Source organism: Hylaeus anthracinus, unplaced genomic scaffold, assembly GCF_026225885.1.
Source record: "Hylaeus anthracinus isolate JK02 unplaced genomic scaffold, UHH_iyHylAnth1.0_haploid 12000, whole genome shotgun sequence".
NCBI lineage: Eukaryota > Metazoa > Arthropoda > Insecta > Hymenoptera > Colletidae > Hylaeus > Hylaeus anthracinus.
Genome location: NW_026534347.1, coordinates 2,301,540 through 2,326,879, shown reverse-complemented (window position 1 = coordinate 2,326,879; position 25,340 = coordinate 2,301,540). Strand labels below are relative to the sequence as shown.

The 25,340-nt window shown below is 41.8% G+C and overlaps 3 protein-coding genes across 4 annotated transcripts in view; all 3 read right to left on the bottom strand.

The window, feature by feature from the left end:
- The window catches only part of LOC128890226 (leucine-rich repeat-containing protein 4C-like), a 69,095-nt gene extending 60,656 nt beyond the window's left edge, over nt 1–8,439 (bottom strand). Inside the window, exon 1 of the mRNA XM_054148539.1 lies at nt 4,856–8,439. Coding sequence (XP_054004514.1) covers nt 5,583–7,577 — 1,995 coding nt within the window. The 5' untranslated portion in view covers nt 7,578–8,439 and the 3' untranslated portion in view covers nt 4,856–5,582. The remainder of the gene's footprint in view (nt 1–4,855) is intronic.
- Nucleotides 8,440–14,216: 5,777 nt separating this feature from the next.
- On the bottom strand, nt 14,217–22,591 carry LOC128890229 (ATP-dependent RNA helicase me31b). Its single transcript, XM_054148544.1, has 8 exons — nt 22,331–22,591; nt 21,151–21,319; nt 20,857–21,063; nt 20,598–20,769; nt 20,356–20,506; nt 20,076–20,271; nt 19,819–19,989; nt 14,217–19,429 (listed from the first exon to the last, which is right to left on the bottom strand). The coding sequence occupies exons 2-8, from the start codon at nt 21,289–21,291 to the stop codon at nt 19,133–19,135; spliced, it is 1,335 nt and encodes a 444-aa protein (XP_054004519.1). The 5' UTR covers nt 21,292–21,319; nt 22,331–22,591; the 3' UTR covers nt 14,217–19,132.
- Nucleotides 22,592–22,804: 213 nt separating this feature from the next.
- Nucleotides 22,805–24,748, bottom strand: LOC128890235 (zinc finger protein 1 homolog). 2 transcript variants are annotated; one of them, XM_054148552.1, is made up of 3 exons: nt 24,631–24,748; nt 23,656–24,298; nt 22,805–23,411 (listed from the first exon to the last, which is right to left on the bottom strand). In XM_054148552.1, the coding sequence occupies exons 1-3, from the start codon at nt 24,689–24,691 to the stop codon at nt 23,246–23,248; spliced, it is 870 nt and encodes a 289-aa protein (XP_054004527.1). In that variant the 5' UTR covers nt 24,692–24,748; the 3' UTR covers nt 22,805–23,245. The 2 variants fall into 2 exon arrangements, with proteins under 2 accessions (XP_054004527.1, XP_054004528.1); XM_054148553.1 differs by lacking the exon at nt 24,631–24,748 and adding an exon at nt 24,493–24,566.
- Nucleotides 24,749–25,340: the final 592 nt, after the last annotated feature.

The window sequence follows — 25,340 nt, the reverse complement described above, 5'->3', positions numbered from 1 at the left end:
AAAATATATCGTTGAGAGTTGATTGAAAACAGACGTTTAATAAAGTCTTGTATAAAACTATAACTTAATCGTTCGATTAACTCGTGTATTTGTCGAAAAGCAATGGTATCTTGCAATTGTTCTGAGCAATTTGTCAACTAGCAACCGTAGATGCCATTTTATGTGACTCCACTGAACTTAACAGGGAACAGTGATGGAATAATCGGCCATCGGAGAACCGTCGCGTTCGCGTAAGCCCTGGAACTGTGCAAGTCCCCAGCTAATCACCGATCAATGCCCGACGTCGCTTAAGAACGTAAAGAAGGACGGAAACGGAAAAGAATCGTTCCGAATTTCACCGAACTGCCCGACCACTGGAAACGTGTCCTGTCGTGTTCTCCAGCCTGTACCACGTATTATCGACCCGAGTAAAATATATTTGATTCGATAGGACTGGTCGGCGCGTCTGAGCCGTTATTATTCCTTTTTATTCACCCCCCTCTCCCTGGCTCATCGACGGTTCCAGGGATGATTGAGCAGAGAAAAGCAGCACAACCTGAACGATAGGCGATAAACCAATCGGTAGCAATCGCAAGCACTGCACTGCATGCGCTATCTCACCCTAGATCTCTCCCTCGTGCGCGCGCGCACGCTCCCTTCAGCAACCCGCCCACATATACACGACACACGCTCGTCCTATTAACATACACGTTCGTGCGGGGTTTATACACACACGGTGACCCTACGCGGGAAATGTTCAGGGATCGATTTGCCGTCTGAAAACGACGAAAAATATTCGCGAGGAGTTCTCGAAAGGGGGATGGAGCGCTTTGTTTTTAATAACAAAGCTAGCGGTTTGTTGGGGGATGCACGACTCGTCTTTCACGTGTGCTTTAGTTGAAAATAAAAGAGTCGGATGCATTACCAGTTGGGATTCATTCGAAAATAATAAAATCCTTTGAAATAAATCCTTTGGAAGTGTCCTGCTCCCAGAAGGGAGGTTCGAGGGTTTTTGGGTCACTGCTATGGTCTTAGGTTATGGTTCCTAACGTTTTCCGTCGTTTTCAGGTGGCGAATCGAATACCTGAAACGTTTCCCACGTATTGCAGGACACTCTGCGTGTCTCTTGACATGTGGGACACACATGAGCGGTGGATTGAGAGCAGAAAAGCAGCGAGAAAAGTTGATATAAACACACGGCCCTATTCGACCTCATTTCCGAGTTGTAGCGACTGCTAAACTCGGACGATGCAAGGTTCCACATGCGAAGATTACCGGGCGCCAGTTCCCTTGCAAATGAAAACATGTCAATTCGACTGGCGCCACTAATCAACCGTAGCAGTTGCCATCGTTCTCGAATGCCTACTCCAAATTGAAAATTGTTCAAAACTGTGGAAACTTAAACTGACTTTAACACTGGCACCGTTAAACTGACATATTCCTGGCGCTAATGATCCCTGCATGTGCGAACCCTGCATTAATCACGACCTGGGCTAGTTAACCGATTCTATTAAGGCGTTCGTGCTAGTTCGATAACTCCTTGTTTTCCTTAATGGGAGATTAACAAGTCAATCTCGTGGCACCTCCTTGAGTGGACGATCGTGTGAATTAGTGGAAGAAGTTCGTGTATGTGCCATGCACTATCAGATTTTCTTTGAACAGAGTCCTTACTTTAGGCCTAGATTCACTCGATTATTATTTTTAGAGCCAATCAGAGTCGAAGAAACGAAAGAATTCAACTCAACTCACGCACATGACCAGAAGGTGACCATTTTGAGAGGTCCCAGTGAAACGAGGAAGTGCAACGATACAAAAATAATCCTATAACTCGGGAACAACGTGTGACCAATCGTGGCACGTGTTTACACGAGCTTTACTTTCATTGTTTTTGCGTGGGCCGATCCATCACCGTGGGGTCCCACTTGTCAGGACACACTCTGTGTATATTCAGGCGCACACGAGGCACTCGAGACACGTACAAACCGCTCTCGGGCAAATAAGCTCGCGAACACCCACGCACACACAGCCGCACGCACACGTACACAGACACAGGCTGATAACTGACCGATATTCGCAATTGGCGTTTTGGCTTACCGCTTACCGCCAAGTGTCCAGATCAACACACACAGACTCACTTACGTAAGACACTAACGCGAGGCATGAGCCTGCCGACCAATCGCAAGCTCCTCGTTTTCAGTGTTTGAGCAATAGTTTATATTCGCTTGCAATTGGCTTACGGGCTTCCCGTGCTTACTACACAGTCTTATGTAATTGATTCTATTGGCTCCGGGCGACACGGAACGAAAAGGGAATGAGAAAAACAAAGATCGAGATCGACGGCGGATACGTCCTGGAGTCGCGGATACTCTGTCCATCTTTGACCAGCGTTCGACCAACTGTTCGCTGAGATACACACGCAATCGAGCCGTGAACTTGATGAAATAGCTGAAGTGGATTTTACAGTGAATGGAAAGGTATTGGTAGCGATAACCTTAAGGGTAGTTGTTTCAAGTGTTCACGAATATGAACAGCTCGACAGATAAACTATTTTGACTAACGTGTAGAGAACTTGAAAACATGATTCAACACAGCAAGCTTGAACATGTGTACGACACAGTCCACTAGTGACTTAGATCTGGGTTAGATCGAGGCTCGTCTAGGCCATTATAGAACGGAAAGTAATAACCTGTCACCGCTGATTTTAATTATCTTCACTGATCGCTTCAAGGAAAGTGTACATTCCCTAACGATAGCTCACATTCACCACGCAATCCACTTTCACTACGATATGTACATATGTTTACGAATTAGGACTGAATCGAGCCAAATTTACGCACCCCCTAGTCAGTACGCACGTTCACTTTTTCGACTGCGACGCGTTCGCCATCGAACCAACGATTTCGTTCGCGGATATGCTCGAAGGGATATGCTTAAATTTCTCGATGACGTTGTGGATCGATATCGAAAGAGGCAGTGTTGTTACGCGGATATATTCTGAACAGTGTCTAACGCGCGGCAAAGTAAATCAATTTACCGTCAAGAGAATTGCGACGGCGGAACCAGAGGTGTACCCGACGTCATATTTCACGCTCTATCGTTTCCGTGAATTTTCGTCTGGAACAGGAACGTCAATAACTATCCGAGGTGACAATATCGGCTCGTACGTCGCGCTCGTTCGTTATCGCGTATCCAACGATTTTTCTTCGACCTTACCCGCCTACCCCCTGACGCACAATGGGGGTGTTCGGCCGAAAGTCGGTTACGGAGAATTTTGTCTGTCCCGTTGAGCTTTCGCTAGGAGGAAGAACGAGATAACATTTTGTTCTGTTAGTTGATACTTTCGTATCCCGAGCTGGACATCTGTTCAACATTTATCAGCGACCGTTACGTATTTAACCCTTTGCACTCGGGAGGTGACTCTCAGTCAACACTTGGTTTCACGGAGTAAATCTATCAGCGATAATGTTTCTTTAGATTTAGTTTCTTTGGAACGCAAAGTGTCAATAAAATGATCGCCGATGAGGCAAAGATGACTACTCAAAATTTAAACACAGAAAAATAGATTCTCCCTGTTCGAAAAGCTCCAAAAAGAAAATCTCGAAAATGTTATCTCAATTGAACGCGTGGTAAAATAATTGTGGCCAAGCTTTGAGCGCCCCACCGTGCGTCGTGGCACGCGTAATTCCCGCCTAATTAAAATTAAAAGGGCGACCGCGTCCGGAGTCGCGTTACACACACACGACGGGAACTGAAATTACGTTCTTCCCGCCGCGAACGGTATCGCGTGGTCGCACCCGTATCCAATTCTAATCGTCTAATTACATCCTCGAATTGACTAGAAAATCCACGTCTAGTACTATACGGCAGCCAGCAACGGCAATAAAAATTATTCTCCCACATCAGTCTATCTACACATCCTTCGGAACATGCACTGCAGTCTTCGTGTTCGTTATCTTAAGAAACATGGGCTTTTCTGTTTTAATTTAACGGTAATCTTTAACATTATCAACGTTTGCTCTTACGAGAACAAGTTCACCCCCTCCTATTACGCATCTGTGTGTGTGTGTGTGTGTGTGTATGTACAGAGTGAGGCTCTGGCTAGTTTCCCACAAAGGCCTCGTGCTTGCATACAAAGTGATTCTCTCGCTAGTCGACTGCGATAAGTCGTTTGCGCGTGTAATCTGTCGATAGGTCTGTAATGCAAGAGACCACTTAGGTCCAGCTTAGGTTCACGTGCACAAGACGAAGTTTGCATCGATGGGGGGCTCTTATGTTGCGAGGAACGAGCCTATTAGCGTATCGTACACAGTTAGTCCCATAAATATTCGTACCCTCTATGTCTATCAAAGAAGTTTGACTAAATTAAATAATAGTTTTGATATAACTTAATGCATTTTTCATTATAAATATGGATATGAATAAGTTTATATGAATAAGATATACATCAACATATTTAGACAAACATACACTTGGGAGTATTAAGGTTATCATTTAAACAAATTTCTTCAATAGACATAGAGGGTATTATGGGACTGACTGTACATGCAAACATGGAGTGTTTTTGTGAGAAAGTAACTCGAAAATCACCTTGTATAAGTACACAGAGTGATTCTTTAGAGAATTTCCCAGAAAAACGTGCCATGTTCTCAACATTGTCGCTATAGCCTCGTTGGTGAACCTCCGTGTGAAGACAAGAACCCACTGGTTCCACAATGTACGTATCGTACGAGTGAACCAAAGCTAGCCTGTACCTGGATGTTTAGAAATCTTCGTGGGAACCCAGCGAGGGAATCACCCCGTGCAGGCGTGTGTCTGTCTTCGTTATATTATTATTTTTCACCGCACGTTCGCCCTTAGCCGTTATAGAAAGTATTACCCGTCAATATTGTGCTGCGAGACCACCGAACGACGACCGTAGCTCCTCTACCGTAGCGCGTCATCGCTTCCGGTCGTTAGAACGTTGGATCCCTCGTACGTCGTGCACATGTGAACGCCTCTAATAATCGCGTACGAGCATTATTCCTCGAGCTGGCGGATGGCAATTCGGTCTCATCGATCGCACCCCCGACAGATTCTTCGTTTTATGTGTTCCGTGCATTAGTCACGACGACACGTTCAACTATTTCATCGACCACCGTACGGTAAATCTCGCGACAAGTGGACGTTCATTTCCACCCTGTGTCGGCTCGACGACTTCCCATTCCCTTATGTACGTATGCACACGGTGTAGGTCCTGTACATAACCCGCGTATGGTATATCTCGAACCGTATCAACAATCACTCACTCTCTCTCTCTCTCTCTCTCTTTCTCTCTCTCTTTCTCTCTCTCTCTATATATATATATCCATGTCAGTATTATGTATATGTATATATATAATGTATGTTTATGTATACGCGATCCACGCGACGGATCGACATCCGTGGCCCGGGATCAGTCAACGCGACGTATTCCTCGCGAGTCAAGTGTCATCGAAATATCGTTCACTACCGCTCGTCCGGCACTGGACAGGATGTCTCTTAACTCAACAGTCGGTGTCGTCCTGGTGGCGTCTACGAAGCTCCAGATAACGGTGCCGGGCGTCGCAGTAATGAAGCAGCGGTACCTAGACGTCGGTTCCCGTTCCTTCCTGGTATCCCTCGTCGGGGGAACTGCGCGTCGAGCCCAGGACGCGTTTCAACGCTGACACGGGCGGCAAAACCGGCACTCCCTTCTGCCAAACTCTTATCTGCTTGGCGCCAGGCGGGAATTGCTCGGCAATTGGCGCCACCACGGCCAGTGCCTCCTTCGAGGGGTACGTGCTGACCGACACCGATGTCCTGGACGCGTCCCTCGCCTCCCACATGCAACTCGAGTAGAGGATCTTCGCGTCGTCCACCATCTCCATGCGACTGTAATCCGCACCGCCGTACGGCGTGATGTCCTCCGCGGAGCCCCTGCGCGTGTCCCTGATCAGATCGGGATTTTCGATGGGCATCAACGACGTGGTGGACGAGAAACATGCCCCGGGCGCGACCATCACCGAGGACTGTTGACTCTGATCGTCGAAACGACCTATGCTACCGTACTCGTTCTCCGTCTGCAAGGACGCTGGCTGCGGTCTCTGAACGTAGCTGAGGTTCAGATTCCACCCCGGTGGATTACACGCGGAAGGTTTAGATTCCACCCCGAACGACGTCGTCTCGATCTCCTCGTGTTTTCTGCGAATGGTCGAGGTCGCGGACGCTGGGGTGTCGTTGTTCCCGCCATCGGCGGATACGCCCTCCGCGGGAACGGCGGATTTCACGTCCTTCAAGGGCATTCTTCTCAGACGTATGAACAATACGAGGATGATGAGGAGAATGAAGAGGATCAAGACGACCAACGCGGCTGATATACCCGCGATCTGGCCCGAGCCGAGCGTGGACATTCCAGCGGTTCTCAAGGACACGTGAAGGGTGAAGTTCGCCTCGACGCTGCCCGCGCGATTCTCCGCCACGCAGTAAAACTCGCTCGAATCTGTTTCCTGGGCGTTGGTGAGCACCAGGGTGCTACGTTTTCGGAACTGACCCTCCTCGAAGATCAAGATCTTCTGGTAGCTACTGAACGCCGAATGGTTGGCCAGCAGCCTACCGTTCCAGTACCACTTTACCTTGGCGGGTGGTATCGCGCTCACTCGACACACGATGCTGGCGTTCTCGCCTATCGTCGCCTCGGCGTAACGACTCGCGATGAGGAGGATGGGACGACAGGCGAAGTCGTCTATACCCAGGTCGGTGAAGGTTCGGTTCAGCAACTGTTTCGGCCCGTGGCACTGGGGCGCTATAAGAGTTGGGAGATTGTGCTTCACCAGCCACATCTTCATCTCGCGCAGATGACAATCGCAGATCCAGGGATTCTCGTGGAGCTCTATGCTGGTGAGCTTGTTCAGGGGCTCGAAGGTGCCCGGGTGTAGCGTCGACAGCTGATTGTTGTTCAGCTTGAGGCTCTCGAGCAGCTCCAGACCGCGGAAACCCTTCGCCTCGATCTCCACGAGCTGCGTGTGCGAGAGATCCAGCTTGACCAAGTTCGGAGTATTCTTGAAGGCGAACGAGTGGATCTTCCGGAGCGGATTGTTCGCGAGCACGAGGTCCCTGAGAAACACAGTGTCCGAGAAACTGGCATCGGGGACTACGGTTAACAGGTTGTGACTTAAATCGAGCTCCACGAGATTCGTAAGGCCCGCCAGTGCCTCGCTATCGATTCGGTCGATACGGCACTCGCGTAGGTAGAGACGCTGTAGATTCGTCAAGCGTACGCGTACGAAGATGTTGCTCGGCAGGGTACGAATGTCGTTGCCGCTGGCGTCCAGCACTTGCGTCTCGGGATCGACCCACTCCGGTATGTTGGTCAGGGCGCGATTTATACATTCGACCGTGCGCTTCCCGCTCTTCCACTTGCAGGAACACTGATCGGCGCACTTATCGCTGGTTACGATGCCGAGCAACGTCGTCGCGTAAAATAAGAACACCGTGATCTCCATGACGAGCGTGTTTATTATTGTCGAACGGTGGTCCTGTTCTCGGTGAACGTTATCCACTCCGAGTAGCCTGTTCGCGGATGCCAGCTTCGCCTGACGCATTAACGAGCGAGAAATCTTTCGGATCTCCCGAGGAAATCATTCGAGAAAGAGTTTTCACCCATTCTCCACTATTTCGTTCACTTGGCCGACCCTACCTCGCGATTAGACGCGATCACTCTCGTTCCGTTGGCTTTCTTTCGTCGCACTTTAGCTTCCTCACCCGTATCCGTCACGATTGTCACTTCACACTTCGCATCAAGCGTGTAGTTCTCGTAACATTCCGCGGCTAATTATACCACGGCGCGACCTTCTCTTCGATCCCCCCCGTTTGAAACGACTCCTCGCCGCTGAACGAGCGACTATTTTCGGCGAACTCACGAATCGACGAAAACCAACACCGTCTTCTTTCCTGTCTGGCTTTCCCGTATTTGTCGGTACTCGTCACACGCGCGCGCGCACATTGGGGTACATACGAGCAACGTACGAGAGCAGGGCATACACACCGCGAGCGTCCCGTTCTTACGTAAACGCGTTTCCACCGATCAACGTGCACTCTATCCGCGCTGGCCGGGCACCCTTCGGCGGACGTCGTCGAAAGTAACACCCCGTCGTCGTCGTCGTCGTCGTCGTCGTTACACGCAGGCACAGCGAACGACGAACACCGCGGAACACCCGAATTACTCGCGAAAACTACCCCCGTCGCTCTGTCTCCGTCTCGCGCGCGCGTTCTCACCGCTATTGCCCGAGGCGTTGTCCGTGCTAGGTGATCTCCGTTTCGTTTTTTTTTTTTTCACCCCCGCGGCTTTTATTTCCGACGAACGCGCGAAACACTCGAACCGATGGCGCGGACGCTCGTCGTGAAATGAGAGACTATGAAAAGCCCGGCACTGAACCGGAGAGATACCCACTCTCCCGCGCTCTGTCTTTCTTTCGGTACGTCGTTGCACACTGCCAGGAGGGAAAACGCCGACGCGAAGTAGGGCGCACCCTTCTTCCACTCTGCCCAGACTATATACAGGGTGTACACACCACCACCGTGATTCCGAGGCACCCCTTACGGCGCCTTTCCTCTCCTCCCAGCGTCATCCACCAGCATCCTTCACCCCCTTCGCGAGCCTGCTGTTCCCTGCAAAACCACCCCTACCCGCCGCCTAGGGAACCCCCGCCACTCCCAGCCAGACAGCTCGTGCGCTTTCCACCGAGGGGTCGGGTAGGGATCGTTTCCACCCCTACCATCGCGGACGAGCAACCCCACCTTCGTGACGGCGTTTTCCACCCCTCTAAATGGATACACGGTGGGCGCGCGCACAACGTTACCAGTGCCCTGCTCTCTCTTCGCTCCTCTTTCTCTCGCCCAGTGTCTCTCAAATTGCGATCCGCGGGCCACATCGAGCTTCGCCAGCTCCGCGAACGAAGAAAGATGAAAACGGTACGCGGGGAACTTTCTCGGGGTCGGTTAGAACTCTAGAGGCTAAAATCGGAGGGTAGATGGAAGAGAAAAGGAAGAAAATGGTATAAAGGAGCATACTTCGTCCTGCTAGTGGACTCACCGATAAAGTCCCCCTTTTACCAAACACAAACAGTGTTTACGTATGCATGTCACGTGTGATACGAGACTAAATCAACATTTGGGAAAGGCTAGCCGTTGACTTTGGTCCTCCAGGAAATATTGGGTTGTCTGTAAAATCCATGTCGATTTTAGGTAGATGGTACAGGTCTGAATATATCGAAATGGTTGAAAACAAGTAACACGAATACATCCCTTAAAAGGTGAGAATATTAAAATTCAAATGTGCCTTTGAATTTATCTTAAAATTTGACACGAACTTTCTGGACGACACAATAACCCACAATAAATTTTTATGGACGCATAAAAACCCCATTCACGTGACATTACCCCCTAGGCATTGCCTAACTGCAAACAGTTAACGACGTTATACCCCACGTGCACGAGTTGCAGTAGCAAATTTCGTGACTTTTTGGTAAACCATCCCTGAGACATGAAGCAAAACAGAAGACATCTCACGTACATGGATGGATAGATTTATTTATTATGTGCTCTGGAACGGGATCCCCCGAGAGCATTTAGTCTCGAGTACAGAATGTCCACGCAATATACGAAAATAGAAGGATTTGACACAAAAGTAATTATATATAGTAATTAATTACTATATCAATGAAAATGGAAAGATCCATTGTCCTCACGAAAATGAGTGCAATAGTCTCGCCTCCACACTTGCTCGGTCACCGAACTTCAAAGGGGTGCCGCTCGTATTACAGCTACAAACTACAAACTACAAACTACAAACGTTTCTATTCCTCACGAAGTCTTTGCAAAAGTATTATCGAAGAATTGATGAGGTTTTCCCAACTTCCTGAATACGGTCGTGTTTGGTCTCATTTTAATCGCGAAATCCTCACCAGTCCATTGATAATAACGTCGCGCGGATATATTGAGAAATATAAACGTTTTTCGCTTGCATCGATGACGGTCGCATCGATACGCCTGCGGCACCGCTTTGAAGCTCGGTCAGGCGAATTTTATTTTCACAGTTGCCGGCCACTCGAGCTGAAGAAACGTAATCGATGGGTGGGAGACGGTTCTTTGGCACATACGCGAAGTAAAAGCTTCGTACATAGTCAGAGTACTACTGTATACAGAAGCAAAGACAGAATGTTTCCCGTGGTAGTTTATTCCTATTAAAAACGCCCGTTAAAAAGTTCTCTAAAATCGGCGGTAAAAAACCGTCAAAAAAGAAACGGTAAATGGAAAAGCTCCGAACTTTGAAACAACTGAAACTTTTTGCATAGCTTTATCAACATAGTCTCGTACTTACATCCGTGACTTCTCGTTTTGCTTGGAAGTTAAAAACGATAAGGTATACCGAGCTCTTAGATTTTTCAGTTTTAACTCGAGTACCATTCGATGAAAGAAAATTCATTTGATATTCGACGGTGTTAAACTCACTGCGGTAAGATCCACCCGAGTTCGTTGATATTCCTACATATTTATTTTTCTATATTGCTTCATCGAACAACGTGGAGTTAATTTGCGTAAATTTAATCAAACTTTTAATTAAATTTGCTAGGTTTAATTGAATCCTACTAAAAGACTAATAATGTATACGACACCTGCCAAAAATAATTCATCGTTCCGAGGGTGAAGTTTGAGAAACATTGCTCCAACCTATCCCACGTTTTCCTACGAAACCCTCTGACCTTACCCCTCACCCTGCCAGGCTTCCCACCTGCCCCCACCTTCAACCCTCCAACCTCCCGTTTTTCGACGTATCGAATGCTACGTCACAGCGGCGAGATATACGGGTATTTCACAAAGTGGTTAAATGCACTGCGAGATTACGGATTGGAGGGGTTGCAAGCAGGCAAGGGAAGCCAGCCAGGGTGAAAGAGAAAGAGAAAAGGCCGCCAACGACCAGGCTAACGGCTACGATATCGTCTATCGGCCATCGTCAACTGCCAGAGGACTCTCGTCGCTCCTGACTCTTACGATCGCACCCTTGGAAGTCGATTTACCCTTGTTTCACCCTCTTCTACTTTCCAGGCTGTTGTGAACAGACGGAGGTAACGTTTAACCCTCGATTTTTTACAATTGTAAATGTTGGTCTCTGTTTTGCTTCAAATAACATTAAAAAGGTGTTATTTTTATAACTTTCAAAAATCAAATAACACATTGAACTTTAGTCAAGCTCGCACTCAATTCTGTAAAATAATCAACACAAGACTTTTATACAAGAATTTTGTTTAACGCAAGGATTTTCATACGCAAGTACAACAAATTTTCAACTGTGTGTGTGTATATCTCGACAGCAATTTTTCAAAAAATCATGGGAGTCTTGCAGTGAATCGATCACTTCGCCCATCGAGTACACCTCTATTGAACATAAACAACTTTTTAATTCTGAATTCCAATAAAGGGGTGGCTCAAAATTGTTGGCCATTAAAAGCGAGAAAATTTGATACAAGCTAGACCAACACCGGGGGAAGTTCTACCAACAACGACGCCAACTTTTTTCCCCGGTACCCCTTTTCTTGCGCGCCGTCTTCGCTCGAGCGTTTAAGCTCTCGAGAAGTCCGCGCCTGCTTCCACAACCCTCTGTCCCCCCACTCAAGACGCGGGGGGATCCCCTTCCCTTTCTGTCTGTCATCTCTCGTGGAAATTATACGGAAAATGAGGATATTCCTTCGCAGAGGAAAGTTAGGTTCGGTCGAAGAAGTCGACGCTCGGAAAGGGAACCGAGGGATGGGTAACAGTCGGGAGTAAAGGTGACACTGGCGAATAAGAGACGACCAAGGACGAGCAAGCAGCCCGACTGTGCGCCAATTTTCCCTAAAGGACCTTTTAGAGGTAATTGATCGTCCGAAACCGATACACGTGTCTCACCGCCGTCTTCTTACGCCGCCACGTGTAATGCACCGTTAATGGAAACGGACCTTTGCCTCTGCGCGCGATCAAAGACATCCCCGTTAGGCCCCTCTCCCACTTAACAAGGAAGCACCCCTAGGTGCAGGTCTGATTAGTCGACGATGGGTTTGCACGATGATAGAGCTTGAAATGTCGAAGCCAGTGGTTACTGTTTCAAGGGAACGCGGTTTGAGTAGTTGAAATAGAATCAACTGTTTATGTCTCTTCAACTGGAAGAACTCGCGAGTCCTATGGGTTTTGACAGAAACTATTTTACGTTCTATTGGAACCAACAATTTAAATGGTCGATACAACGATACATTTGAATTTTGATACATATTCATCGAATTACACAGGTACCATTTTGTTCCACAACCTTTCCATCTTTTAAGGGATATACACATGCTATTTGTTTTCAACCATTCCGATGTATTCAGATCTGTAACGCCTACCAAAAATCGGTATGGACTTTACAGACAAACCAATATTTACATTCCTCCTGTTTTTGTTTCCGGCACACGCTATTGGAATTTAAATCGGAGGGCAAAGGGTTGAACGACCCGTCGCGCGAATCAAACACTTCTTTCTAACACCCCACGATAACAGTAACAGTTTCCCAGAACTATCCCACTGAAATCCGTATCGAATCGGCATGTCCCGTAAATCTAGCGTTAAGGGGGTGCACCACGCGTTCGATCGTCGACACGTTCCCTGAATTTACCTATGTACGCCCCGTGAGTACGTGGGGACAGGGATGCAAGCCCCGGAGGCCTCGCGCGTTTCCATTTTCCCGCGCGCACTTGCGATCCCGCTTTCAAGCGTTTATCGATTTACGATACGGAAGGAATTACGGACCACGGGGATGCCGCGCGAGGACGGCAGGGGGTTGGTTTCTTACGCGAGGGAGAGAAACGTCGTAAAGAAAGTTGAAAGGGCAGAGGGCAGGCAAAGTAACGGGAAGACGGTAAGAACCGCGTCGGTTTCTACGGCTTAAAGTTCTGCCCCGTCGAGAGTTTCGCCGTGTCTCTGTCGGTTGCACTCGATGGCACCGTTGCACAGCGTCCACTGACGCTATTTAAGCGATTACTTAAAATCAATAGCGGTCGTTCATGCCGCGCCGAAAGAGCCCCGACGGTATAATTCTTATCCGAAACGTCGCTTCCGCCTTTTTTTTCGACCATCTCCAGCCTCCATCCCCTATCTCTGCCTACATCCACCTCCCCCTTGCACAATACTCTCCCGATCAAAGGGTGAAAGAGCGAAAGCGAGGGAAACAGAAAAAGAACACCCCCATCCCCCCTCCCGAGGTCGGAAGCAACACAGCCGCCTCTGGTTGGACTTTTGCCGAGGGGTTTATCGAATTGCTCGCGAGCTCTATCAGGATTTGGCTTGGCTTACTACATTTTTCAAGCACGTCCTCCACCCCACCACAGTGTAACGTTACCGTCCCTGCTAATGCGATTGTTTTGCAGATTTACGGCGTACGGCGTGGACAAGTATGATCGAGGAGAGAAAACTTATCAACCTTCCTTTATTCCGAGTGTCTGAGACTCGACCCCACCATCCTCGTCGTTTTACCACTGAAACGACGTTCGTTTGTAACTATTCCTACCATTTACCAATCTTACGACGTGTTACAATATTCAAAATAACACAAAATTTGCCAGTACACGCTACGTCCTTGACGCAAATTGAGTTCCTCGGAAAATGGCATGTAACAGAGTAATGCCTTGCATATTTTTCTATTTCCATTTACATTACACCACCATAAATCATCGTTAGCGTCTCGTCAAGCACTAACAATATACTTACTTTCTTCGTAATTTTTTGCGTGCATATTTTAACTAGAAACACGGTAATCTGACAAGCTTCGTGACCATACATCATAAAAACTACGCACATTACAATACAAACAAGGTCAAATATCCTATTCCTGTGGTCGATCTATGCACGATCAAATTTCTTGACTGCTAAAAAGTGCGCTTTCGAACGTTGAGAATAATTCGTAGAACTTCTACGCAAAGGTCGGCAAATTCTTATCTAAATCGCGATTCGAATAAAAAATTCTACCGATATGACGTAGATTAAAATTGCGTCTTATGCATAGATTGAACTGTCTAAGCTGATCATCGCTCACCTCGAATAAATACAGGAAAGGAAATATCCTAACCCACCGAGTGTCAACCTAATGGTCAATCTGTATCGCTTAATTTACCTTACGATCACTAATGGACAGTCTTGAAAATAATCGACAGGGAAGAAAAATACATGCGTCGTATACTGAACCGGAAATTTTATTAAGGACCAAATTTGCTTTGCTATTTTGTTCCTTTTGAAAACAAATCCACTGACATGCGTTTTCAATCAGATCGGGTCTGTGCACGGAGAAATCAAAAACAAATAAAAAAGGTTCCTTTTTGTGATCTGGGCACAAACCTATCTTCACAATTGACAAATAAACATATTTACGTTCTTGGAGAGTAATGGATATCGTTTCCTTTTTCCTCAAAAATTTTGTTTTCGCACGCATGAAACTTTTTGACGATTCCTCGAATGTTTAACAAATGTTTAAGGGGGTGGGTTCGATTATACGAATGCTTAAAACTCTGAGATAGAAAAAAAGTTCGATCAAACATGTACGATTCACGCAGAGATCATGTACGCATCTTTCTTTTTTTTTTTTTTTGGTTTTCTTTCTTTTCTTCCTGCTTTCTGTGAATTATCATGCAAGTCGATCAGTACCGCGTAATGTTTCGTAATGCGCAACACTTCTTTTTTTTTTTTTTTTTTCTTATTTCTTTACCGTTCACAAGATCCTGAAGTGCACGTACTCGTATATAAAACATTAAAAACAAGTGCACAGTAGTGTGCGACTTGCATTTACAAAAAGTTTCGTAGTTCAATTTTTATTTGTCAGGGGATAAACCGATTTCTTGCATTATTTCATAAGTACGAAAAGTTGTACGCTTGTAAATACGTTTCCAATGGTACCGTCTCTCCGGAGCATTTAGCATTGCGTGAAAATAAATGAACTTTTGAAGTAAATTACAGTGATCGTTATACATTTCGTGTGACGGTACTTCTTGTACTCGAATTCTAGTTTTGTTTTTTTTTTTTTGTAATTTTTTTTTTCTTTTTTTAAATACATTCTTCGTAGATCATCGAAGATCGTGTTTCGACACATTAAACGAGCTGCTGAAGCTTGAAAAAAATTTTGTTTCGATGTTGATTTGAGACCAATATTCGTTCTTACACTGTGAAAACGTATTATTATTATTTAATATATGTATGCAGCTCGTTGCATTGGAGTAAGCCAATGCAGATTACGGTGAAGTTACGAAACTGTTGACGTTAACGTCATCAATCTCGCTAAGTTGGTTTCACCTTCACCGATATACGAATCGAATCGTATATAAGTTAACGCAGCCCTTCAAGATGACTGTAAGGGTTTTCTTTCAAATATATCCCAAATCCAGATGTTAACACAGCGCTTCCAACATTGCACTTTTATATCATAAAGGTGCCCTCGCTAATTGTTTCCGCATCAAGGGTATTTTGTTCTCCAAGATTAGGTGCAGGAACTTCACTTGGAAATGTATATCTATGCGACAGACGTGAGGGAACACTTACAAGATTTTTAAGAACAAACTCATCTCTATGGTTTGTATAAGCAATCTTGAACGCATGTATGTATGTATGTATATCTGTATCCTAAGATTTCGCAAAAATTCAAATTCCACGCGCAACATGGAAAGTGATGTGACTTCGATGTTAAAATTCGAACGAAACAAACATATATACATATACATATGTATATATATATATATATACTCCTTCAGTCTATACGCATAGCATTGCATTGCATTCAGCAATTTTTTTATCACCCAACTTCTACTAGAAATTTATATTTTTATTTCGCATGAATACCATTCTTTAAAAAGAGTCAAGATAAATATGATTAACGACGTTTTGTTACGATTGAACATCTTGATTGCATTTTTAGCAATACATGGTTCGTCTCTTTAACATCCAATTGTTGTAAAACCGATAAATAAACAAATATCCATGTATATAACACGCTTCGCGACGTAACCGAGACGAACGTTAAATTATTAGGACCGATTCTACGCGATACGTGTGATAATTCGTTCGAATTTAATGATCTTTCCATTGGCACGTTCTTGACTCTTTTAAAGATTGAGTAAAATATACTTCACAAAATAGATTCCGTATCGGATCTAATGGTGTTTCAAATTATAATTCGGTAACACCAAGGGTATCACTTTTCTAGTCTGTACAACTTCGACCAAAAGAACCGATAATAACTTTCACAAACATACAACACAAAAAGCAAAATTTTGTGGTGAATATGCAGGAGAGTATTTTTGTTTTAGAACTGACACATCCGAAATACTGTTTGACTTACGTGTTCCCGCATCGAGGAAATAAAATATGAGAAAAAAAAAATGATTACAGTATTACATTAGAACAGGATCGTACACGATTTCACTTAATCGAATGATCGAATCGGTGAAATTTTGTTCGACAAGTAACATCGCATACGAGGAGAATGTAATAATCGATAAAAGATAGAGCCACAAAAAAAAAACACCAAACAGTGTTTCGTTTCTAAATTGTCATAAATACAACGCTTACGTAATTATCTCGATAAATCACTGCCAATTTTTCGCAATTATTTTCGTTTCTCCGTTTCGGAATCGTAGATTCCAATGCGGATAAAAATGTTTTTCACACACTGATTCTCTATTATCAATTGGCTTTCTCCTATCGTTATAAGCATCGCGATGCTTGTATTCTCGCAACAAATACGATGCGTTCTTTTGTTACGATCAATTGTTGAGATTTCCTACATCAACGTATTCTCAGATCACATTCGTCTCAAACTAGCAAAAAAGTGTAAATCGATTGATAATGCCTTGCACACTGTTAACGTGAGCCGTAGACACAATTTCCAATATTGAAACATCGTATGTATCAAATTATAATTTGCGTTAGCGCAAAAAACGGTTTCCAATGCTTTTAATACCATAATACTAAATTACAGCATCCGTGTTCAGACGCTGACACAAGAGAGATGAACTCGGTACGTCAGCGATTAATAATTTTACAGCATATCATTTCCAGAATGGAATTATAAAATGTTTGCCCAACATGTGTTACCCGAGTATCGAGAAACTTGTTCATTTTAGTAACGGGTAGCAAAATAATGAAGAAACCAATCTCCCGCTTCATCCCTGATATGCATACAAGTCAGTGCATAGAATTCTCGTATTAAATATTCGTATTTAGCAAATGTACGACGCGTAACGTCATACCTCGTGATTTTATTAAATATGTATCATCTATACCAACCATTAAATCAGAAGTCATACATTTTAAGTGAGCGAATGGATTTTACACGAGACTTTACATGGAACCGTTGAATCGAAAGCTTAACATTTCGCTTCTGCGGATGTGCATATGTAAAAAACGTCATTTTATTCGGTAGACGTTCATCACAATCATGATTAGTTTTTCGTACCTACCTTTATCGCAGGAAAATTTTTAATGTTTACACTTTCTGTTCCAGTAGTCAATCATATTCGTCATAAAACATCTCCCCTGTTGCCAACCATCACTGAAGCAAAGTACCGTCGAAAATAATATTATAAGTCTAAAGGCATTTCAAACCGCTTTTCATCACTTTCATCAATATCTGATTGAAATTTTTTTACTTCAAATATGAAATATTCTATTGCCTATTAATGTATACGCGTTTCGTTCCATAAACCTAGGTCGTCTTGGCTGGTGGTGCACTTTTTGTTCGCAAAAATATCAACAGTACAATAGAAATTTGATTCGAAATAATTTCTTACGCGCCATTGTTTTTTTTTTTTTTTTTGTTATTTGTACGGATAACATGTACACGGATATCAAAGAGAAAAAAACCAAGAATAAACAGGGATTCCATGATGATGTCCTATTATATTTTGGCAGTTATTTTATCTGTCACGGAAAATGGTATATTATGCTATTTTATGTACACTTTTCTTTATTTTTGTAGATTTACCTAAAATGTGTCTTGAGAGTAACAAGAACTCCTAGATAATTTCATTACTCGTACATTAGTCGATGTATCAATTTTGGAGCAGACACATAAACGTTTAATAGGAATCATACAGAGAATCCCTAATATCGACACAAATGTCACCAGCCAGTTATTTATAAAAAATAATTATATAAAACTAGTCAATTTTACAACCTCTGACGCTCAATCACAATTTCGTACAAAAAAATCAGATTAGGTTAAAAAAAAAATGTCTATTACCGCTTTACAGAAAAAAAAGATAAATCTTGTTTTTTTGAAAAGTGATTGGAATTTCAGAGTTGTATGACAGCATTGACAGGTAGCAAAATCAAGCCATGATCAAATATTAAGATCGATACAATGTTTAGAATTTGTGATTGTATATTTAAGGAGAATTTATATGTAAGTATGGTGATGCAAAGTAATGGGCATATGGATCAATATACAACATTTGGATACTCATAAACAGCACTCAAGTATGAATTTACTTTCACTCTCCGCTGTTTCGCCATTTTAAATCACACATGCCATCACGTTTTTCCCTCGAACGAAAACAAGAATCTTGGAAGTATGAAGCCATTGTATAAAAATTTACTATTAAAACGATGGGTACTCTTCATGTAATATTTACAGTTGTGGTAAAATGCAATGATTATTATGTTGCTCATGTATTCGTTTATATATTGTGCTCTTGATAATGGCTTGACTCTGACGCACTTTAGATTATGTACATTTATATGTATTTATGTACAAAGAATGACTCGCACCGGCATTCGCATCACTTCATTCGCTGAGTTCATTGTTTCATACTCAGTATGCCTTATTTACAAGTAATTCATGTTTTCGCTGCTTACTATGATGTTAATTGAAATTTTCAATTTTTTTTCCTATATAGACCACTTTTTTATCTAAATGTTCATAGCACTGTTTTGTCTTTATACACCGTTAATCACACCAGACAATTCATTCGAGACTGAAGCAACATATCACTCTACGAGTTCAAAGCATAGCAATGTATGCCTTACATGTACGAGCCACGATCACTATTTTACACTTTAAACTCTTTGAGCGGATGTAAAACTTCATCTTGACGATGTATCGAAACTACTTGGACACGTTAACCTCTTCCATACTATTATTGTCTTCTGGTCTTGCTACATACAAACTTGGATCTATTACCTTTGGGATAGGTTTTATTTCTGTTCCAAGTTCTTGTTCGATACGGTGTAAGTTAAAACGGTCCTCGTATGTGATTAGGTTAATTGCTATACCTAAGTGGCCGAATCGCCCTGATCGGCCGATACGATGCAAGTATGTCTCTGCCATTTTTGGAAAGTCAAAGTTGATTACGACGTTCACAGCTTGTACGTCTATGCCACGAGTAAACAGATCACTGCTCACCTGTTGGTGCACAAAAATTCATATATTTGAGATTTTATATATGAATTTTGTTTTTCCTTAAAACACCAAACGTGTTTAGTACAGTTGATGAAAATCATCAACTGTACACAGGTGGCCATTAACAATGACTTTTGATTTTGATTCTTTCTTGTTTTAGCTTCTACTGCGTCCAACTTTATGATTTTCAGCAATATTTACACTTTTTCGCGGGTTTACGAAAGAAGAGAATTGAAACTCCGATTCGCGGAAATGGGGTCATAATAAATTCAAATTTAAAGTGATTCGAGGTATGACGGTTATGAATGGATTTTCGAAATATTTATCATATACTCAAATTTCCCGTATTTACTCAAAAATCATTTATATATGGCATTTGCGTTGTTACTTACCAAGTTTCTGCATAATCCTGCTCTGAAATCATGAAACACGCGATTTCGGTGTGCCTGCGCCATTTTCGCGTGTATATAATAACAGCAGTAACCGAGATCTGTTATTTTCTTCGCCAGTAATTCAACGCGTTGCGTTGAATTGCAGAATATTATACTTTGAGTTATTTGCAACTGGAACATAAAAATAAATCATACAATTATTATAAAATTCGTCTACTACCAGACATAGACAATCACATGTAAAATAATAACCTTACCTTGGAAAACAGCGTGTTAAGGCAATGGACTTTTTGTCGTTCTTGTACAAAGGCATAATATTGTGTTACGCCCTTCAATGTAAGTTCTTCCATTAAATTAATCTCATATGGATCTCTTAAGTGTTTCTCCATGAATTGTTTCACCGTTAGAGGAAATGTGGCTGAATACAGCAATATCTGACGTTCGTGCGGTAATCTGCATTTAAGAGCAATAATTAGAAAACAATATTTATATTATGCATCTTTAAAATAATTCTCGAATTAAATTTATTTTATTTACCTAGAAATTACATGATCCAACATTCCTTTAAAATCTTGCGATAAAAGCTTATCCGCTTCATCCAAAACTAGAATTTTACAGTGTTCCATATTGGCAACATTCTTGTCCATGAGATCAAGAATTCTTCCTGGCGTTGCTATTATTACTTGCACTAGAAACAAATATACCATAAATTAAAAAATACTTATTATGCTTGATTATCACGATTGAATGTTACATAGATGATAGTGCTGAATACATACCTTTCTGATAAATCCTCAGAATGTCATCCCGTAAGTTTGTTCCTCCAGTAGTTACCATTACTTTTATATCCATGTGTTTGGCCAGTTCAATACAGATTTGTGATGTCTGAAGAGCTAACTCCCTAGTGGGTACAATTACCAGTGCCTGGATCACATCTTTTCGTGGATCAACCTGTAATAATAAATTAGTATATGTATTTAGGTCGTCCGTTTTTTCATTTTTATATTTGAATTTTAATTTACAAATTGTGCATTATACCTGTTCTAGCACTGGAATTGAGTAGGCCCCAGTTTTGCCAGTTCCATTTTTTGCACGAGCCAAGATATCTTTACCAGACAGTGCAATAGGAATACTGGCTTCTTGAATTGGGGAAGGTTTTTCCCAACCTTTCTCAAAGATTCCCATCAATAACTCTCGTTTTAGGCAGAACTCCTCAAATTCATTGCCACGAGTATCAGTAACATCCTACAAATTTTAAAATAGAAAATTATTTTTGTGTGAATTTCAATGAAAGAGGTTAATATTACGTACAAAACATCATTATTAACTTACACTAGTTTTAATTCGTTTGTCCTTTTGTGGAATTTTTAATTTGGCTTTCCAACCTATATCGTCCATTTTGTCTATCTCTGATTTGGAAGTCAAAGCAGAACTTAGGACATGATTGGAATTTATGTGTGTTTCTGTCATCATTTTAGAAATGATAAAATATATCTATTTCCTGGAAAGAAGATTTTCACTTATAATTCAAGTCTATATGTTCACAAAATGTATTCAATTTAATAATGACAAATTATATAGTTAGATTCATGATTATCATATACAAGCTAACAGGTATGCTACTTATGAGACAAAAGCCAGGGAGCAAATATAAATGACCTACTGGAAAGAGTACAATAGAATGTAAACACAACGTATACTTTCATTGGAACTGAACTGGTTTTTATACATTCAGTGTCACACAGAATTATAAGAATTCTTGTTATTAGTTAGTGACATTGCTTACAAAAAGTTTGAACTCTGAAGAACATATACTACTCTGAAAACATTGATTTCAAGATACATCCTTATGCTGATATTAAAATAAGACTTATTATAAATTATATTTTTCAGTGGATTGCCTAAAATTAAGTTACAAACGAAAAACGTGTATCGTGTTTATTCAAACAACGTACAGTATTTAAATCGATAAAATAATTAGTCCATATTGTAACAGTTACAATATATTTCGTAATCTTTACGTAATTTCTAATCGGAATAAATGGTCGTAATATTAAATTACATTTAAAATAAACAAAATTTCCAAACAAAAATCAGACATGCCACATTCACGGTGAGAAGATATGCAAGCTGCTTATTTGGAAAGTTGGCTTGAGATATTGGTAACATTTTCCAGTAATTTGTATATCGTGCAGAGAACCGCAAAATTCCTCGATTTCGAATTAATATTGATCACGGAGGAATTATATGGAACGATTTCGACATACCCGTAAGGCCCAATGATAACGACAGTAATTTCGAGACTCCGCGATACTGTTCAGACATACTCGGAACAAGATGAAAAACAGACCAGCAGAGTAAAACCATCTGCGCAAAGTCAGTCTCTTTCTCTCTCGATAGAACGGATTAAAACTTTTTCTGAACAAATGTACACGAGAGAACGAAATGCAAAAATACTATAAACGTGTAATCGGTTGTTTACCAAAATGTCCACAACTACAATGCTACTTACCTTGAAATGGATGGATATCGATGCTGAGCCGAGCACTCGATTAGGAAACAACACGCCAAAATGGCCGTCCAATGTCAAGTTTTCTCTGTAGTGCTTAACCGCCGCGTTTTTTTTAACGAAGCACTAACACGGATTACTTGCTCGAAAAGCGTAACGCGTAATACGCGGCACTATATTACGTTCTTTTCCGTTTGTAATATGAGACTAACGCACTGCGTCAAATGCGAGCGATAATTATTCCTCGTTGAATGTACACGACATGCGCCATGAAAGAGTAGAAACACTCAGACAAGAAACCGTTACGTCGTCGCGCGCATTCTATGATTTGTGGCGGCCAATTGCGTGCACGGCTTTAAGAATCATCCTCAAATCCCCTCCACAACGCAGCTCAAATGATTCTTACTTATCGTTACGTTGAAATTTATAATTGAAATTATTAGCATTTGTAACGATATATAGGAATGTAAAATCAATATTTTATGAAAGTGTTATCTGTTATACTAAATGTAACTTGAAATACGATAGAAAAGAGTTCTCACGAATGGTAAAGAAGCGTACGCATAGGATTTCATGAAAATTGAACAACGATCGAAATTTTATCTTGGTGTCTTCGTTTTTTTCCACGATTTACATCATTTACATGCTTTGTTCCTCGACAATGACTGGATTTATTCCCTTATTAAGAATGGGAATATTGATTTAATGGTTCTATTGATAAAATATGTTATATAGGATGACTATAATAAGAATACAAAATTGTTACGATGTCGTACATGCATGTAACTATATTAAAATGATAACACAACGACACTGAATTCAAATTTTACGGTACAGGAAAATAAAATACATATACTGCATGCTCGAGTAGATAAATAAAATATGTATGTATATATTAAAGAAAGAAAAATTCGTCTTCTAAGTACAAGTTTGTTCCCTCCTTTGAGATATTCTATATTTCCTACAAGCTTCGGGACAATGTCGTTCTAAGTATCGCCTTTGAGAGAACGCTTTGAAACATTCTCCGCATCGCCATTGCCATTGATGATGATTTCGTGTCCTTTGATGAGCACGCAAATTCGATCTACAAAATATAAATACGTTAAAGGCCTTGAACCGACCATACGATTCGATAATAAGAATTTCATGAATCGGGACAAATTGAACGAAGTTAATTAAATTAGGTACAAGTAACGTGATCACAGATGGCCCAAGTTAATTTTTTTTCAATTACTTTGATAATCGATTAAATGGCGCAATCGAGACTAAAAATAATCATCGATCAATTAATCGCTCTACTAATAATAAGAAAAAGGAAGAATATATACCGATCTGCAAAGGATTTATGACAGACTGGACATTCGAAAGGTCGTTCGCCAGTATGGAGACGCAAATGACCCTTGAGGACCCAAGGTCGATCGAAACTTTTGCGACAATAAGGACAATAATGCATGGTTTTATTTCGTTTCCAATTCTGCGTGTTCTCCACTCCAGATGTTTTAATATTGCTGAAATATTGACTCTGAGAAACGTCGATCGGTTTCTTGTTAGGAGTCAAATACAAAGCTTGCGATATCGCTTGAGTTTCAATTCCGTTGTACGTTCTATTCAAATTCACGGCTACTTTGATTTCATTGTTGCTCGCGTTTATGGTATCGTCAATCTGTTTCGCATTGGCTGCCAACGATATTTGCATTTTCTCTGGTTTTTCATCATTGTTTACGATTATTTGATTGGTATTCATCAAGATATTGCCAGAATTTTCGATTTCTGATTTATTCGGGACGCCTAACTCTACGCTGCTGGTCAATTCTTTATTCCACATCATGATGTTCCCTTTGTTAAAGCTGTAACGCGTTACTATGGGAAGTTTCGAGGACGTCCACATGTTGTTGCATTTCGACGAATTGTCTTTGACCTGGTGCTTTCGCTTCGCATCGTGAGACGGTGGAATCCATGGTACCTCGGGCTCTGTGCGAAAAACAAAGTTTGCATACTTCTTTTACACTCACAAAACAGCGTTGTGGGTATAAAAAGTATCCCAATTTTCGTTCAAACTGTTTCTCGATGTTTTCATCGTTCTAAAATCATTCGAACTATTGCAATTTTGTAATTATTTGTATTTATTAAGGAACATTCAATATTTAATAGAAATCAGGATTCACCCCTCCAACAATAACGCAACGAAGTTGCGCGTCGTGTTGTATTTATTCATAACCACGCAAAAATTTCACTGTCGTTGGCTTGGTGCACTGTACCCTACGTTCGAGAGACATAAAGAGAAGAAATTATGCGCGCCTTACCTTCGGAAGAATTGTTGGTTTTTCTGTACCTTCTCATCGATTTGATCAGGCAACGCGGCATGTTTTCGCAGAAAAAAGATGAGCACAGAACTTGAAAGAAAGTATAAATTAAAATTAAGTGTTGTACGTTTCAACTGGGACAGAAACCACTGTCACGCAGTGGACTATCATTTGTTATTTTTTCTGTCCAGTGATGTAACGTCGAAAGAATCGCCCTTGTTCCTCAAATATAATCGTTATTCGATTAATAATTACAACGAAGTCGATTTAATTAACCTGCGCCTGTAATTTGTAATTATTCGTTCATATTTTAGCTATAAAATGTATGTAAACATGTCCATACGCTGTAATATATATACTGTAAATGATTATGATAAAATAATCAAGTAATTATAACATCGTAATACACTTTCATTGGTTTTCGTCTAATTTCGGAAACGTTGAGCAGATTTCAATTTAACGTACGAGAGAATATTCATGGTCGAATGTATTTATGTTTGCTTTGTATACGTTTCTTATGATACCTAGATCGCTGCTTGTACCGTGAGGAATCCACGACGATAAATAAATTTTAAGTAAATGGTCAACGACTTGTAGAAATTACTTTATTATTAATTGTAGCAAATGAGAGAGAAAATATTTAAAATTTCTTATAGTTAACGTTTAATGTTCGTGTGTTGCAAATATTTTTATATACAGGGTGTCCCAAA